The sequence below is a fragment of the Danio aesculapii genome, chromosome 25 (genome assembly GCF_903798145.1).
Source record: "Danio aesculapii chromosome 25, fDanAes4.1, whole genome shotgun sequence".
Lineage (NCBI taxonomy): Eukaryota > Metazoa > Chordata > Actinopteri > Cypriniformes > Danionidae > Danio > Danio aesculapii.
In genome coordinates, this window is record NC_079459.1 from 21,786,324 (window position 1) to 21,806,119 (window position 19,796).

A 19,796-nucleotide genomic window follows, 5' to 3' on the forward strand; every position below is an offset into this window, starting at 1 on the left:
CGATTTTACTCAGTATTTACTCACCCTCAAGTGAGTTTCTTTGTTCTGTCGACCACAAAAGAAGATATTTTGAAAAAAGCTGAAAACCTCTAACCATTGACTTTCATAGTAACATTGGAAAATACTATGCAAGTCCATGGTTACATGTTTTCAGCTTTTTTCTAAATATCTTCTTTTGTGTTAAACAAAAGAAAGGAAGTCAAACTGGTTTAGAACCACTTGAGGGTGAGTAAAAAAAAGTAATTAAGCACTCTTTCAAAAATTAAAAATCCAAAAGATACCAGTGAAATAAACTGATATAAGCAATTTACTTCGAAAAAGGGCAAATGTTTCAGTCACACAACGAACATATTCTATATTATTTATTAAACATTACATTGTGCTTTAGTAACATCTACCACTATCCCAACCCTAAACCTACCCATCACATTAACATAATACACAAAAATTATGCTATTTTGATGCTTGCACTCCCACAAATCTGCAGCTGTATCCCTTTTATACGTTAACCTTCTTGACTTTACCTGTTAGTACTGTAAGCCATCTTAATTTAAGGAGTCACATAATCAAACCAGACCAATAAATAAATAAATAAGATAATTTTTCTTTTTTAAATATTTTCCAAATTACTGTGTGTTGAACAGAGCAAGGACATTTTCACAGTATGTCGGATAATATTTTTTCTTCTGAAGAAAGTCTTAATTGTTTTATTTCAGCTAGAATAACAGCAGTTTTCAATTTTTTTAAAAACATTTTAAGGTCAAAATTATTAGCCCCTTTAGGCTATATATATATTTTCGATAGTCTACAGAAAAACCATCATTATACAATAACTTGCCTAATTACCCCAACTTGCCTAGTCAACCTAATTAACCTAGTTAAGCCTTTAAATGTGACTTTAAGCTGTATAGAAGTGTCTTGAAAAATATCTAGTCAAATATTATTTAGATAAAGATCAAATAGATCAGTTATTAGAAATTAGTTATTAAAACTATTATGTTCAGAAATGTGTTGAAAAAATCTTCTCTCTGTTAACCAGAAATTGGGGAAAAAAATAAACAAGGGGGGCTGATAATTCTGACTCCAACTATATATATATATATATATATATATATATATATATATATATATATATATATATATATATATATATATATATATATATATATATATATATATATATATATATATATATATATATATATATATATATATATACATATATATTTAATTTATATAACTATAACTACAACTTATATATGTATAAAAATGTTTGACAGGAATTGATTGGATTGTTGTCTCTTTGCTATTGGTCTACCTCATGTGATTGATATGTTTTCCCGCTCTCTCAAAAAGTAAATGTGTCATCAGAGAAGAGACCCCATTAGCAGTTAAGCACATGAATTTTAAAATGCGACTTGCACAAATAAATCAATTATAAGAAATGCACAAATATTCCATAAAAAAAAAAAAAGTCACGCTGAGATTAAACAACAAACATATAAGGTCAAACTTGAAACAACATGAAAATGAGCTCATTTTCTTCTTCCAGCTGAGCTATTTCTTTATCAGATGAGGAAATCAAATCAAAACAAGAATAGCAGGAGTCTGATTGATTTCAGTTTTGCTTCTTTTTTTTTTTTCTTCTTGTGATGCAACCGTTTCCAACTAAACATCAGACTAGTACCATAAATGAGCTCAGTGTTGAGTCTAATTTCATTTGTGGGCTAAAATGACAAACCATAAAAAGACAGGCTGCTTCAACATCAGTGAGTACAGAAGACAAATATTTGTAACTTACAGTTTTGATTTACTTGTTAACCCACGAGGCAGTTCATGTTAAACCACCAGGCATTTTGACACACTTAACAACCAGGATCAGCAACTTTTGAGGACAAAATGTCTAGAATTACAAAAAAAAGGCATCGCTGCCACTGACACAAATTAATTGGCTTTCTTAATCTACGCCCAATAATAATGTTTTTCTTTATCATTTAGTCATAATTTGATTAATTGCTGCTTCCATGATTACTAAAAATGTAATTTAAACATTCATTTTTAATAAACTTGCTTTATTAAATGCTTTCCTCAGGCAGTGATGTTTAAAAAAGTTAATTGCACCAAGCAAATAGTACAGAGTTTAGTAAAAGAAAGTGATATTATCAGCCTAATTTATAAAAGAAAATGATGTGTTTACGCTACAGAAGAATGACAGGGAATTTAATTGCACATCGTGTCTTTTTAAGATTAATCAGATTAAAGTGTAGTTAATAAAACAAGATTTTTTTTTCATCCCCAAATAATTCCCCTTAAACTTTGTAGGAAAGCACAAATATAATAAAAAAATACTGAAGTAAAATAATTAAATTAAATAAAATGAAAAAGAAGACTTGTTCCCCTTTTTATAATGTCCCATATGTTATTTTGAACATATCAATTTATATTAGGGCTGCACAATACAGGATACATTCTTCATTGAATTATTTTTTTCTCTGCAATATATATTGCAATATAAATACAATTTCACCAGATGTCTTAAATAGCTCTATTTGGAAAGTCATTACTTTAGATTGAGTGGTAGATTTTATAGGTTAGTGAAATATAAAAATATTTTTATGTAATTTATTATATACATATAGTATAATAAACAAACTAGTCATAAACACAATAGAGCAAATATCAAAGTAAATGAACTGAGAGAGAGTAACAGTATTCAGGTACAGAAATGGAATAATCAAATATAAAATAATACTGCATAATCTTTAACATATAAATTATTTAATAAAATGAATCTTTATCAAGCTTCCTAATGCACTACTAAAATGCTTTACACACTCTTAAAATGCTCACATTGTCACATGCAGACTATAAACTTTCACTCTTTTATAGTTCAATTCTGCAAAGACTCCTCAAATCTCATGTGTTTTGACCTGTGGTTTCTGGTCATCTATAATCCCAACTCAACATTGCATAACATTGCAATGTGACTATTGCAAATGCACACATTGCGATATCGATGCTCAAACAATATATTGTGCAGCCCTAATTTATATGTTAAAAAATAAATAAAATAAACAGATGAAAATGTTTTCCAGATATATATTGCTGTAATGCAACTGAATTTGTAACTGACAGTTGTGTGCTACTTAAACCTGGAGCTAATGATAACCCATGAGGCAACATTTTGACACACTTACTGTAACAACTAAGATCACCAACTTCTGTTGCAACTTTTGTGAAAATATTTCAGAAATTCAGAAAAATATAGAGCTACAATCCATCTACATGTGCACTGTAAAAAATGCTGGGTTCCACACAACTGATTTGTGTTGGAAAATCATGATGGAATTAAGTTAACTTTTTAGTTTTTATAAATTTAAGTGGATTGAACATAAAACAATTAAGTTGTCCCAACAAAAAAAACCAAGAACTGTTTTGTTACGCTTGTTTTAAATAAGTACATTGAACAAACAGCAATCATCATTTTTTGAGTGTACAGTACAACGTAAAAAAAAGCACACAATTCTTTCATGTTGTCCAAACACCAATCGACTAAGTAACTATTAGCAATTAAGTGGATTGAACATAAAACTATTAAGTTGTCCCAAAATTTCCAAGAATTGTGTTGTTTCAACTCATTCTAAATAAGTAATTTGAACAACCAGCAAAAAATATATATTTCAGGGTATAATAAATATATGCACAATTATAACACTCATCTTCATTTAGTCATAATTTGATAAATTACTGCAACTGCTACTATGACAAATTTAAAAAAAATATTTTAACATCTATTTTTCATAATAATTTCTTTCATCTGGTGATTTGTTGAAAGAAAATACATTAAATTTAAATAGTGTTAAATCATGAGGCAATATTGTGACATTTAACAACCCTGATCACCAATGTTTTTGTCAACACTTGAGAAAAATGTCTGGTTAAATAAAAATTTGAGTGTTTAGTGAATAAAGTTTTTGTGTGCAGAAATATACCAGTTTAGCTGTTCAGCATAGACTTTTTAGTTAATGGATACAGGTAAAATCTGAATTATTTAAACCCCCTTTCAATTTTTTTCTTTTTTAAACATTTCCCAAATAATGTTTAACAGAGCAAGAAAACCATCGTTATACAATAACTTGCCTAATTACCCTAGCCTGCTTAATTAACCTAATTAACCTAGTTAAGCCTTTAAATGTCACTTTAAGCTGTATAGAAGTGTCTTGAAAAATATCTAGTAAAATATTATTTACTGTTATCATGACAAAGATCAAATAAATCAGTTATTAGAAATGAGTTATTAAAACTATTATGTTTAGAAATGTGTTGAAAAAATCTGCTATCCAATAAACAGAAATTGGGGAAAAAAATAAACAAGGGGGCTGATGATTCAGGGGGGTTAATAATTCTGACTTCAACTGTAGATAATGAATATATAAAAATAAAACAAAAAATGAATAAAAAAAATGCTTATCAACATTTTAAATTCTAAATAAACATATAAATAAATCTATATTAATGGAAAAATAATGCTATTGCTGTTAAGGCTAATTTACAAATAAATATGTGAATGTATTCTAAAAATAGAATGTCAGTCGATATAAATATTCAGTGTCTGATTTAATGAGATTTTATAGAAAGAATAAATAAAATCAAATAAAATAAAAGGCTGACACGGTGGCTCAGTGGTTAGCACTGTCGCCTCACAGGAAGAAAGTTGCTGGTTCGAGTCCCAGTTGGCATCTGCTGTGTAAAACATGCTGGATAAGTTGGCTGTTCATTCCGCCAACTTAAACATATGTTGTTGCGTGTGGCGTTCACTCCTGCACATAATTATTACTTTCTTTTTTTCTTTTTTTTTTTTTTTTATTATTACTTTCAATTAATCTGGTTTGTCTTTTTCCCTTTTCAGTTTTCTATTGGTTGGTTTGGTGGCGTCAGGCGGAACCGACGGAAGCGGACTTCTCCGATCCCTCATTCCTCCACGCCACCACAGTTGTTGATGGCTTATTGTTGTGTTCTCCTTTATACTCTTCTTTTGATATTTGTTTGGAGCTGGGAGTCCCAATCTGCTTTAGGTGGGTTTGGTTGTTAATTTTTATATTGATAGGCTCCCAATCTCTTGTCATTTTGGATTGTTTTGTTGGTTATGTTATGTGATAAATAATTTAGTTGTAGCACTTTGGCCGTTGTTTATTTATGTTACGTTGTCTTTGGATCACGAGTCGTATTTAAATTAGGGACCGTAACATATGTAAAAAATATGCTGGACAAGTTGGCGGTTCATTCCGCTGTGGCAACCCCTGATGTTTAAATGGACTAAGATGAATGAATGAGTGAAAATAAAATAAAATAAAATAAAATAAAATAAAATTTATTAAAAACAATGAAGATTTTTTTTCCCATCTTCAATATCTCTTGCATTTCTACTTTTGCACATTGTATTTTTAATAGATGTATAATTAATTATTAATTAAACATATGTATCAAATATACATCAGATTAATTATTATGGTTGTGCACTTTATTTTCTACAAGTAAAAATAAATAAATACATACATAAAAATAACAATAGTAGCACACAAAGCCTCCACACATATATTGCTGCTACTGTTTATAAAACCCCATTGTCCAGGGGATGGAAAAGTCCTGTGGGGATGGAAAAGTACAATTTTGTTTGCATGTTTCAAAATGAAAATCGCTGCCAAATGTCCATCGAAGAGTAAAATCCTTGCGCGTGGTGCATAAAGTCCTTCCTCCCTCTTTCTCACTCCCTCTCGTTCTCTCCATTTCCACTTCCCACTCTTTCTCTCTCTCACACACACACGCCCCAAAAAATGCACACAGTATCCTCTCCTTCTGTCCTTCACTTCAGCAAAGAACATAAAGGCTGCAATTTTGGCATCTCAAGCAACCTTGTCGCACCCTTGATCAAAAAAAAAAAAAAAAGAAAACAGTGAACCGGAAACGTCTGAATTGATAGGGAAACTAGGCTAAAGATATGCTTGGACTGTAAGACTGCAATAGAAAAATCTCTGGGTGTTTATTTTAAAAGAGGCCATGAAGATGCTTGCACTGTTTCCTGGGTCTGTAAGTGGCTGTCTTGAAACCAGCTGGGGGAAAAGTTGTAGGAAAAGAGAAGAGAGACGTGTGTTTGTTTTAATTGTGGCTCCTGGCGAGGCTGTGTGGCCCCGGCTCCTGGGGGACAGCGAAAGACGCTTTGTGTTTGCTCTTTTAAACTCTGCCTCTTTCAGTTTGTCTCTCTTTCGCACGCAAAAAAAAAATGTCTCCTGGAGGAATTGAGGATGTTGCATCTTCAAGTGGGTTCCTCGGAGAGATTAAGCAAAACGAATGGCAAGATGTTTTTCGATGTTTATTCCGCCCGTGCTGGTTTTGGCCCGAGAGTTGTTTGTCAATTCGTGCTAGAATAAGAAGTGTAACAGCTTTGTATATGAACTGTCACGATGACTGATGAATGTGACTATTTTGAAAAGCATGGTAAACAGACAGGAGGAGCAAAACAGCTCGGAAACTTTTCAGGGTTTTAAAGGGGACATATTACATCGCATTTCGTAAGATGTCAAAATAAATGTGCGGTGTCCCTGGAATGAGTGCAAGTTCTCATTAAAATACCTCACAGATCATTTATGCCAGATTTAGGCTTGCCTCTGTTCGGGTGTGAGCAAAAACATGTCTTTTTTGTGCATGTCCCTTTAAAGTCTGTGCAAATTGAAAGTTTTCTTTCAGTCATAATGACATACGTGTACAGTTGAAGTCATAATTATTATCCCTGTGTTTTTTCCTTTCTTTCTTTTTCGAATATTTCCCAAATGATGTTTACCAGAGCAAGGAATTTTTCACAGTGTTTTCCATAATATTTATTCTTCTGGAAAAAGTCTTATTTGTTTCATTTCGGCTAGAATAAAAGCAGAAAAATTTAAAAGGTTTAAGTAATTTTTTAAAACCCTTTTAAGGTCAATATTATTAGCCCTCTTGTGCAATATTGTTATTTTTTATTGTCTACAGAACAAACACTGATCTGTCTTATTACCCTAACTTGCCTAATTGACCTAGTTAAGCCTTTAAATTGCACTTTAAGCTGAATACAAGTATCTTCAAAACATCTAGTAAAATTTTATGTACTGTCATCATGGCAAAGATAAAAGAAGTTGGTTATTAGAAATTAACAATTAAAACTGTTATGTTTAGAAATAGGGGACACAATGGCGCAGTAGGTAGTGCTGTCGCCTCACAGCAAGAAGGTCGCTGGTTTGAGCCTCGGCTGGGTCAGTTGGTGTTTCTGTGTGGAGTTTGCATGTTCTCCCTGCGTTCGCGTGGGTTTCCTCCAGGTGTTCCGATTTTCCCCACAGTCCAAAGACATGCGGTACAGGTGAATTGGGTAGGCTAAATTGTCTGTAGTGTATGAGTGTGATTGAGTGTGTGTGGATGTTTCCCAGAGATGAGTTACGGCTGGAAGGGTATCCGCGACCCCAGATTTATAAAGGGACTAAGCCGAAAAGAAAATAAATGAATGAATGAATGTTTAGAAATGTGTTGAATAAATCTTCTTTGCCTTAAACAGATATTGAGGAAAAATATAGTGGGGCTAATAATTCAGGAGGGCTGATAATGCTGACTGTATTTCCAAATAAAATGGAATATTGAGTAGGGGGTGGGGTTTTATTTTTGCGTTCAGCAAACTTATGGGTTCATATCAATAGTTAAATTAAAGGTGCAGTAGGTGATTGTCTTTAGTAAGAGTTTTTTGTTGTGCTTGGTGAAAGTCTCTTCACATCCCAATAGTAATGATTAAAGCAAATGATCTAAAAGTGTTTATATGTATTTTTATGTTCTGGGTAAGGCATAAAACTAAAAAATGATAATCCAATTAAATATTGTTGGGCCAACAATTCCCATAACTCTGATAGGTAGCCCAAACTGTCTGTCAACAAATGTAAATTTGAACAACTGTGCACCTCTGTTCATGCAGATCCGCCGCTGTGTGTTCACGCGGGCTGTGGTCATGTGGATACAACTGACAGCGCTAAAAACAAATGCTGAATCAAAACTTTTTCAAACCCTGAATCAATATTGGAGTTACTTTTGTATGCTGGAGGAAGGTTGACACCATGGCTGAAGTATTTCTTTTAGACAGGTAATGTTATGTTTTAAAAGTATTTTAATCACGCAAAGCTGATGCAGATTTTGTTGTTACGAATGAGTTAACCTATACGCACAGAAGTGTTGTTCAGCCACTGAAATCTTCTGGCAAATGATTGATGTGACAAAACATAGTAAAAAGCGCTATTCTGCCTAGCCTGCTGTACTGAGGTGAAGTTGGTTTTATATTCACATCACATTGGTTCATTTTTGAACAATGACAACCTGTGATGCGCTCCCTATATTGTTTACCATGCTACTTTGACTATTCGGTCTGAAATAGCATGTAAGTATGGCTTAGTAATAAGTGTAATTCATGCAGCCTGCCGACCAATCACTAAGCATACAGTAGTTGCTTTAGTAGTCGCTTTTTAGTAGTCACTTTATGAGACTACTAAATAACTGACAACGTGCTAGATATAATACAGTTTTTTGTTCAGAATTGTAGTATAATAAATTACTATAAAGTTTTCTAACTGGCGAATGACATGATCTACTGGGTCTCTGTCATCTTTAATGTGTGCGTTCGCGAATTCAGGAGGCGTGGCTTTGGATGACAGGGGAGGGATTGGATTAGAAAGATATTATGCTAGTCGGTTAGCATTTAGGTAGATCATTTATACTGCACGTTTAAGTATTTGTGTGAGTAGATTACATAAAAAAGTAAATAAAAAAGAGTGAATATCTGCAAATTTCCACCAGGTGGCAGTAATGACACGAAATGTGTGATACGTTTGTTGTGATCACTTGAAATTTGATACTATCGTATCTTGAGGTAAAAAATATTCATTCATTAATTTTCTTTTCGGCTTAGTCCTTTAGTCCTTAGTCCTGAGAGGACATTCCATGTCCCAAGAGCCAGTTTCTGTGCCCAACGATCGGGTTGTCATGGTCCTAACCTTCGACCACCACGCGTTCTACAATGCACCGGCCCCTTACGACTCCCCCTATAGGCGGTAAGACCGCAGAAAGATAGTCCCAAGTCACTCCTTCGGGCTAAGCCTGGCCGGGTTCCATGGGAAAAAACCCGACCACCATGCGCTCGCATACGAGCCCCAACCCAAGGCCTGGGTGGAGAGTGGTGCCCCAGCTGCGCCATACCGGGCGACGTCACGGTCCTCGATGTAATTAAGTTCAGAAGGGGTTTTTCAAGTGTACATATTGTATATATATGTTGCTATAGTACAAAGATTGAACAGAAAAGGCAACTGCTGCAGTGGCACAATGGGTGAAAACGTGCAGATTAAGAGTCAAAATATGTAATAAGATGTCCTTCCTACTTCCCTCTGAGAGTGAAATTTGTACATGCTTGCAGAGAAAAGCTCACCCAAAAAGTTATTGTGTTGTCATATTTTTTTCATGTTTTCTGGGTTGTTACAATAGATGCACAAGGGACCCAATTATAGCACTTAAACACAGAAAAAGTATGATTTCCATATGTCCCGTTTAACAACCTGAATGCAACCAGAAAAGATTTTGTTCTGCAGATCGTTCAAAATAACCAAACTTCTCATAGATTTAAAGCTGCTCCCAGAGAAATGCGATTGCAATCATTTTCAATGGGCAAAAATTACATTATACAAGAGCAAGCTAATAAATGGGTCAAGCTCCCTGCTAAACTTGGGCTTGTAAAAATAGATTCTTGTGTTATAAATTGTGCCATTAGACTGCAGAAGACACATTCATATTTCTCTCAGACATCATTTCATACAATGTATTGCACACGCAAGTAATTTAAAACTAATAAGGAGCCATGAGATGATGCTCAGTTTATGGGAGGTACTGATGTATTCTGTGTTAAAACACACAAATACACACTCATGAGACTTTTATATTTCTGAATTATAATTAAAAGTAAAAATGTTTTAATTAAATAACGTTATTAATTAAAAAGTCTTAAAGGGTCTAATTCTAACAAAATTTCAAGATAATTTCTGTACAGAGTTGATTCATTAAAGTTTATTAAATTATGGAGTTTATTATTTTGTATAGTTTATAGAGTTTAATTAAATATTTAATTATATTGTTTTTAGCCGCACTGTGAATTTTTTTCCCCGTATATATATATATATATATATATATATATATATATATATATATATATATATATATATATATATATATATATATATACAGTTCTCAGCATAATTGAGTTTTGAAGATAAAAATTTGTATCTATTTCTCAGTGAATTATTGGCAATGTATTTTGGTGCATTTGAACAAAACAAAGTTATTAAATGGATATATATATAAAAAAAATATTTTAGACACCGAACATCTTTAGAAAAATAAAGATAATAAATTTAATTCATGCAAAACATTGGTACATTTTTTTTTACATTTTTTGTTTCTTTTGAATTTTGCTCCTAATATTTTTCTCTAACATATACGTTTGAGCTACTAATTTTGGACCATTTTCATAAGTTATTTTGTTAGATTAGCTGCAGATTTGGCTTCAGTACTGACTAATCTAATGTTTATGCAGATATATAATATTGTAAAGCTTCCACCCCACCCCATTTGTAAGGGGTGTACTCATATACTGTATGCTGCATCTTAAAGTGACATTTAAAAGCTTAAGTAGGTTAGTTAGGTTAACTATGCAGGTAATTAGGCAAGTTATTGTATAACGATGGTTTGTTCTGTAGACTTTTGAGAAAAAATATAGCTTAAAGGAGCTAATAATTTTGTCCTTAAAATGGTTCATAAAAAAATTAAAAACTGCTTTAATTCCAGCCGAATTAAAACAAATAAGACTTTCCCCAGAAGTTTACTGTGAAAATTTCCTTGCTCCGTTAAATATCATTTGAGAAATATAAAAAAAAATTTAAATTTAAAAGGGGGGCTAATAATTCTGACTTCAAGATTAATCTAGATTAAAATGGCTCATTTGAATTCTGCCGAAGGCATTCAGAATATGTGTGCTCCCCAAATAATAAGTCTTTGAGAAGGGGTTTCTCAAGCCTGGTGGCGCATTAGACCAGGGGCTTATCTCCTCTTTCTAAACTGCATCATAAAAAACTGCTTGAGAAGCTGTTCTACCATGATAATTGGTGATGAAAATAAATGATGTTCAATAAGATGTACTTGTGTTTACTAAATGTTTATTCAGTTAAACATGAATGTTGAACTGTTGGCCTACATAAGCTCGAAACAGCGATTTTTGATCACCTTAATCCGAGTAAAGTCATAACTGAACTAAACAGAAGTGGAATTAAGAGGAGAAGTATGCATATATTAGTGGCATTATTGAAGTAAACACCGCAATCAAACTATTACCGTCATGTAAGACTTTTCGCCATATTGTCCGGCAAGATCCATACATGCGGCTGTCAGTAAAGGACCACACACACATTGTGAAATGCAGACGTTTTTTTCTTTCCATTTGGCGTGCGTTATTAAATTCCATAACACTCTCACCAGTCCTCACTGCCTATTTGCGTCTAATACCCCTGTTTGTCACAGAGGCATGAATGAAATGAGTTCAGGAGTGAATGTGAAACTGCCGAACTGCAGTTAAAGTCAGGCATCCTGCTGATTTGATTCAGAGGGGCACTTTTTTGTAAGAAGGCTCACCGGTCAGGTCTCCATCCGCGCTAAAATATCAAGGTGAAAGTCATCATTGCTTGGTAGAATAGACCCAGCTCCCAACCCAACTTTGAGAATATTAACGGCGATATTTTTTTTATCGCGCGATAAGAGTCCCAATAACCGCCGACCACTTATAAATAAATAAATATATAAATACGACAAAACCACAACATTTTATGATTTTGGCTCATCTTTTTATAGTTGCCTGTATTGTTGTTGCTGTGTTTTTTTCATCTGTTCAATTTAGCCTGTCAAGACAAAAGAATCCCCAGTTAAAGACCTCAGCAGAGGACGCCTGTTAACATCCGCCAGGCAATCTGAGCACCGAAAAACACAGCGGTAAGGAGTGGCGAGCGGCAGCCACAGCTAATGAGATCTGGGGGGAGAGAAGCTGCGCTAACAGCCTTCCTGCTTCAGTCTGGAAAGCACTGCGGCTTGATGTGGAGAGCACTAAATGATAGGGGTCCTGTCTTTCAGAGACGGCCAGTGCGTTACCAATGAAGAGCAGCATGTCTGACAACTTCACACAGCTCTGCTCACTGGCAAAAGGCAGATCTGAAAGCTGTAAAACACTTTAGGTGTGGTTGCATTTGGCAGCGTTCCTCATTAAGCCTTTGATACATGACTTTGCAAATTATAAACAGCTGATTTCAGAACAAGAATGTGATTATTTGTTTTTCGCATCAAAATTATGTATATTAAAGGGATTGTTTAACCAGAAATTAAAGTTCACTCACCATTTGCTCACCCTCAAGTTGTTTCAAACCTAATTTTTTCATTAATTTGAATGCAAATCAAAGAATTTTGGAAACTGGTAGCTATTGATGTCAACAGTCAAGGAAAAAACAAATACTTTGAATATTAATGGCTAAAGGTTTCCAACATTCTTCAAATAATTTTTTGTGTTCCACAGATGGAAAATGTTTTAAACAAGTGAATGAATTTTTGATTTTTGTAAATAATAATACTGTAATAATAATAATATTAATAATAATAACAATATGAATATTGGCAAAATCACTTGGTGCACCTTTACCAGTAACAAAAATTATTGCTGACATCTACTAGGGATGTAACGATTCACCTGACTCACGTTTTGATACGATTCACGATACTAATCTCACGAAAATTATTTGAGACAAATTTAAGGTGAACAAGAGCCCTTTAATTTTTTCTCAAATGCTGCCCTTTTTTAAACAAAGTAAAATATTTTCTGCAATAACTAAATTGGAATTTTAAAACAAAATCCAAATAAAAAAGTAAATAATACAAACTAAAAAAGATTCTTTGGTATAAACAAACTAAAACTCTGACTGTGCAGCTAAATTATAAATTTAAAACGAATTCCAAATAAAAAAGTTACCATACAAATTAAAAAGGCTCTTTAATACAAACTAAAACTGTGACTGTGATAGGATTTAACTTTTAAAAAGAAATATCAGAATATCTATGTTTTCTGGCAAAATCTTAGCACATTTACAATTACAATGTCCCCAGCTCATGAAAAATCTCTCACTGGGGAATGAGATGGCTGGTGTGGAGAGGAAAGCCTTTCCTAAACCAGAGAGCAGTGTGTACAGAGGTGGTCAATAGGCCACTGACATAAAATACTTATTATAATATATGATATAATAAGCAAATTATTGAAATATACATAAACTAAATTAAAAAAAGGAACAAACTAATATCTGGATCTGTAACAGCACAGCTTTCTCTTTCAGTCTGAAAAACATCTTCACGCTTTCGCTATTAAAACACTGAGGCACCGTGTGATCTCCATAGCACTTGTCAGAGCAAGCGGAGCTGTCAATCCTCCGGTGAGCGTGGTTTGGCCTTTTAATATCTTTTTGCGTATAAGCGTCTTAGACAGTAGTTTTCACTGTGCTAAATCATATTTGTTGCTCTGTTAGTGGAAGTAAACATCTTTTTGCAGAATTTGCAAACAGTTTGTAGTTGTTTGGCACACTTGCTCACCGCTGATGTGCAAGTAAAGCAAGTTTGCGACCCCTCTGTTCAAAACATGTATCGCAATTCATTCAACATTTGTATCGGTTCGAATCGTCACATATTTGAATCGATGACTCACAGAATTGACTCACGGTAAATCGTTACATCCCTAACATCTACTCATGATTATGTTAATGAAATGTATAATCTTTTATAATTAAATGTGTTTTTGTTTGTTTTATTACTTAATGCAGCAAAGGTGTTTATTCATTTTATCATTAACTTAAACTTACAAGTTATTTTACATAGATAGAATGCAGAAGTGTTTTAATTAGACTTGTTTTTTTACTTTTGCTAACAAATATATCATAATATGGGTTGAATCATAAATTAGCCTAACAGACATATTTATACAAAACAAAAATCAACATCACAGTTATTGTAAACTTTTAATTATTTAAGAAAATAATAAAGACTATGTGAATTTTATGTGAAAATTATAAATGTGTGAAATAATATGTGAAAATCATAAAATTCACATAAAGAATATGTGAATTTTAGTAGAATTTTATACATTAAAAAAACTTCTTGCTAACAAATGTGTAAAACCTATTGTGTAAATATTTCAAATACAAATTAATTAGTATTCCTGGGTGGTTAATCATCAAGATTTTTATCTAAATATATCTGACTAGGTTGTTTGTATAGTTTTACAGTAAACAACAGACGTCTTCATTAAATCATAAAAAAATATATAAGACAGTCATTATTTATTTACAAATTTAGCTAAATATAAATATAAACTAAATATAAATTATAAATAACAAAACATATTCTAAAAAAAGTAAATAAAAGTATAGATGTGCTTAGGCATAAGACTATGATGGTATGATAAACTTGGATAAAAATATCAGCATTTCACAATATAACAGTATTATGATTACTAGGGATGTCCAGATCTGATCACATGATCAGAAATCGGGCCCGATCACGTGGTTTCAGACTAGATCGGAATCGGACGTTACCTCCCAATCAGGACTCAAATATTTGTATGCAGACGCGGACAATTCGGTATCGGTTCAGTAATAGATCATAATCGGTTATTATGTATTGACATCATTTATCTCATGTGCGCTATGTCGTGGTAGAATACTTTGGCGAGGGAGGAGACTGTGAGTAATTAAAACACATAAACTCTGCACAATTCACTACGTGTGTTTGCAGAAGCCCCTATTTCACTGCGATTGAGAAAATTAAGGTAAACTCCATCTCTCTCTCTCTCACAATGTGGCCCCTTTGATCTGCTGGTGTAATGTTTCCTCTCCTCTCAGCTGTTACAGTAATACTTCTGGATACAGAGTGAGTTTTCTCCACTGCGTCTATCATGGATCCAAAAAAGTCCAAAAGTGAAGAATTGATCTTATTTATTACTTGATTGTTCAAGCTACCTCACAGAAGTGCTCTGTTTGTTTATAGAGTTGTTGAATGCTAAAATAAGGTGAATTAAATTTAAAAAATAAGGAACATCCTGAATCTGATTCTTCGCTATTCTTTATACTTTTTTATGTATTATAAAAGTATCAGATCGGCTATCTGTATCGGCAGATACTCAAAATCAAATGTCTCGGACTCAAGGGCAAAAAAAAAAGATAAAAATGATTGGGCCGTCCCTAGTGATTACTGCTCCAAAATAAGTTCTTTTTTTTAATATCTGGGTAAAAAACAACAACTTTTTCCCCCATTGAACACAACATGTTTTATTTTAGGAAACATTTAAAATATTTTGAACCAGAAACTTTTGAAATAGAGGTTCCTTTTCTGCAGAAGATACTGTTGCTGTAAAAAAACGAAATAAAATAGTTGTGAAAAACATGTAAAAAAAAAAAAAAAAGAAAAAGAAAAAAAAAACAACTTACTTATACCTGTATAACAGAAAACTTTGGCAGTTTTAAAACCTTGACTTTTCCAAACTATGGTAAACCTTGAAACCGGTTATCATCTAATGCCTACCTGTACTGCACTTTCATTGTTTTGATCCTTGAAATCCATCTTTCATCTCTGACCCTACATAAGCCCCAAAACTAAAACTAATAATGCACTGCTTTAATGTTATAATACATGGAAATATCTTTTTTTTTTAATCTTAAACGTTTGTTCAATAACTCATGCCCCAAAAGGTTAAAATGGTCATTTTCTTCCTAAAAATAAACCCTGTCTAAATACAGACGTGCAGATAAACTGCAAATCATTTCACAGGGAGACTGCAATTAGACTGTCATCTTTGACTGCCACAGTTCAAGGCAAGTTATACAGGGTCAATGCAATCCCTCACCTTGAAAGTGCCAGCATAATCGTCAGGACTCACGCCCTCCCTTCCTTCCTTCAGAGCAATGAGGGTAAAACCACGAAAGTATGATGGGCTGGAGGCATACAAACTCACTGGAGAGAGGGAGAAAGAGAGAGAAAGAAGAAAATATAGGTCAGAGGTACCAGAAATGAGCTTAACAGTAGGTCAGATCTCAACAGTGTGCCAGGGCAAGTAGCAAACTGCTCTTGCATTTGGCACGTACGTTTGCATGTAAGCGTGTGGGTTGTACGAGTGCTTTTCCCATGGAGCAGTGAATACATATGCATGTACAAACACGCTGGGCATAAAACCCATAAAAGGCATCTGCTGCTTAATGAAGGCCACTTACATGGAACCAAATGGCAAGTTCTGGAGTGTTTTGGTACTGAAACTAATGTAGAACTCATGCCAAGAGGTAAATGTTTGTTTAAATATTAAACTATTCCACAAGTTTTATTGCAAAATAAGCCTACCTAAAGGCTAGGTAGGTTTAAAGCAGTTAGATCTTTTCCTATTAATAACCACGTGCTTATGTGTCAATAGTAAAAGCTTTGTGTAAAAGAAACAAAGCATTTATAAGACACTTTGAAAGTAGTCATCTATGTCTATCTGACTGAAAACCAATCTACAATGAATGTTAAATTGCCAAAGTGTATCTAATTTAACAGATAGTTCACCCAAAAATGACAATTCTGTCATCATAAACTGTCCCTTTAGCAGATGGTTTTGCTTCGTTTGTTATATTTAATCTTTGAAGGAATGAATGAAAATGGAAAATAAAAACATAAACATATGAGGCAGGGAGCTTGAAGAACTGCAATAATAGAAATAAAACGAGGCAAAACGAGTGCTCTAAATGCAATCAGTTTTCTATTTACTCTAAGTTTGTTTACCTGAATAATGATATTAATTTCATATTTCAAAGAAAAATGTTATGACCAAATTGTCAACGAGTTCTGAACTCATAACTGTAATATAACCGAAAATATTAATGTTTTCTATTAATATTACAGTATTTAGATTACAACTATTTACACTAATTCACAGGGTTAAGTCTCACATTGTATAGCCTACCTAGTTGCAGCAGACAAAAATATGAAAATGAGAACGAAATATTAAACGAATAACATATAAAATACGATGGTAGATACGTTTAAACGTGTTTTTTCATAATATATGTCATACTTGGTCAACATACTAAACGTTTTTTAGTGTCAGAGTCAACCTTAACCTGTGAACACTAAAGATGACGCTTTACGCACCAATGTTTACAAACTCCAGACATGCTGTTTTTGCACTGAGCTGCATTTAAAGCATCATAAATATTCTATGAAGCACTATTCAGTGCCCTCTAACCTCTGTAGGTGCTCCCGGGTTGGTAAGTTTCTGGCTCTCCTTCAACTTTGAGGCGAAACTCGTTCTGTCCGTCTCTCCGAGCGCTCCGCGCCTGCGTCCGCAAGATCCGACAGAAACCCCCCTCAGATCTCGAATGTCTCTCCGCGGTGTCTCTTCTGAACGCATCCGTGTAGATCAAAAACACGTTTAAGAAAACTAACAGCACAACCAGTCCGTCCTTGTCCATCCTTCCCACAAGTTTGGAGTCGAACGCCAGCAAGAAAACGAACTGGAAAAGGGGCTCAAAACAAACAGAAGCATAAATCGAGCAAAAACTTCTCTAATTCTTGGTCCATTCACGGGTAAAAAGAGAGGAATGACACTGTATCCATTCCCACTGAGGAGAAGATTGCGGACCGCTGATAGTCCCGTGCCCGCGGAGCGCGAGATTGATTGAAGGCGAGCGCGCGGACACACAAGACTCAGATGTTGACTTTACTCACACTGAGAAATACCTATATGGTCTCCTTGATAACCAAGCTCAGCCTTAAAGAGAAAAGATTCAGACTTTAAACAAACCTAGACATAGATGGCTTACATTCTTAGTGAGACGCTGTGTTTAGAAAGAGTGTGTGAGAGAGAGAGAGATCTCGAATGTTTGAACAGCCGCGAGCTGCAGCAGCAGAAGGACAGAAACACGGGGCTGCGCACTAAAGGAGACATGGACGATGATTTTTTTGGGAACTCCTCCGTCTGATGTGTGTGTGTGCGCGCGCGTGTGTTTGTGCAAGGGAATGATTTGATAGGAGGTATTTTTATTGTAAGGAATAAACAACTGTGTTTAACAGCTCTTTTGGAGAATTGTTTTTTCAATATATAAGCATAGCTTATTGCGTTTATGAGGCGTATATCTGGTATATCTGTATGTAAACAACCGTGCTAAAACACAACTGGAATATAGAACAGTTAAACGTATAGTCACTGATTTTTTTAGACAAAATCGGTCAACGTAGAGACAAAAACCGGTCTGGATCCATGTGACTGGAATGGAGTAAACTTCTTAAATGTATCATTCTAAAAGATTCGGGAGTAATTTACGCACCTTCAATCCATTCATTATGTGCATGGCTTTCCCCCTTCATTAGAACTTTAAGCCCCTTGTGGTTCATAAAATGAAAGTCAATGGTTACCAACACTTTGAGAGTCCAAAAAACCATAAACAGGCAACACAAAATGAATATAATGAATATTCAAGTGTCATGCTCTGCTTGATATCCCTTTACAATTCACAATGAAATCTATTTCACAATTATTAGGAAAAACCCACTCCAAACTATTGGACTGTTCTGGAGTAAAAATAAAACATAAGCATATCAATAAAGAGTTTTGTTTTGTAATTAAAATAAACAATCAATATTTAATAAAAATTGGTTGTATTTGGTTATAAAAGAAAATGGCCTACCAATATCACAGTAAAATTCAGACTAAATTTTCATTACTGCAAGAAATTAAGGTTAAAATTTGTACAATCTTGGCAAAATTTTACTATAAGATATAAAAATTAATAAATACACAATAAACACATAATTACTGTGCAATTAATTCCAGGTAACAAACTGACAATTAATTACAAAGAAACAGCAAAGAATGGTTAACACTCACTCACTGATCTATATAAATACATTCTCAACAACTGCATGTGCTGCATTTTTGTCGGATCAGAGGGAAGTTAGAGAACCACACCAGCAGATGTCATTAACGCTTCCTAACTGACTGCACTGTAAATATGTCTTAATAATTTATAATAATATAAAATGATTTCCCACACTTCAGTACACCAAACATCTTGTTATCTTACAAATGCAGTCATTTTAATCTATAGGGAAAAAATGATATTTAAGGATTATTTTAGATTTATTAAAAAAAAAGTCTTCATCCAACTGGCGATTTCATAAAAAAAATGATATATGTACACTGTAAAACCCAAAAAGTTTAGATAACTCAAACCATTTGAAACAAACCATTTAGGTTCAAAAACTAATCCTAATGAATACTGTGAACTCAATCTATTTGAGTAAACGAAGCAAATAGAGCACAGTAAAATCCTATAACTGAAGAGAACTCAAAGAACGAAAGAGAACTCCCATTAAAACTTTAATTAATAATTTTTTTCAAAATGTTTGCATTAGATAATATTTTTTAACAACTTTTTTAATTAAATAAATGTATTTTATCCGTACCACATATAAATGTTTTTTTTCAACAGTTTTTTTCCCGCCAAAATTATTTTAAGATTGTTTGCAACCATTTACACCAATTCAGAAACAAAAAACAAAACCGTTTCACCAAAAGGACAAACCAAAGTCATCACTTTCTCAAAACACAAAGGCTAAATCTCCTCATAAACATCTCCAAGGAC

At 33.6% G+C, this 19,796-nt stretch overlaps 1 protein-coding gene across 2 annotated transcripts in view; it reads right to left on the reverse strand.

Annotated features, from left to right (window-relative positions):
• spon1b (spondin 1b) overlaps window positions 1-18,087 on the reverse strand; it is a 155,043-nt gene extending 136,956 nt beyond the window's left edge. For both annotated transcript variants that reach the window (XM_056451615.1, XM_056451614.1), the window contains exons 1-2: window positions 17,399-18,087; window positions 16,028-16,134 (exon numbers count right to left, since the gene is read on the reverse strand). In XM_056451615.1, coding sequence (XP_056307590.1) covers window positions 16,028-16,134; window positions 17,399-17,624 — 333 coding nt within the window. In that variant the 5' untranslated portion in view covers window positions 17,625-18,087. The remainder of the gene's footprint in view (window positions 1-16,027; window positions 16,135-17,398) is intronic.
• Window positions 18,088-19,796: the final 1,709 nt, after the last annotated feature.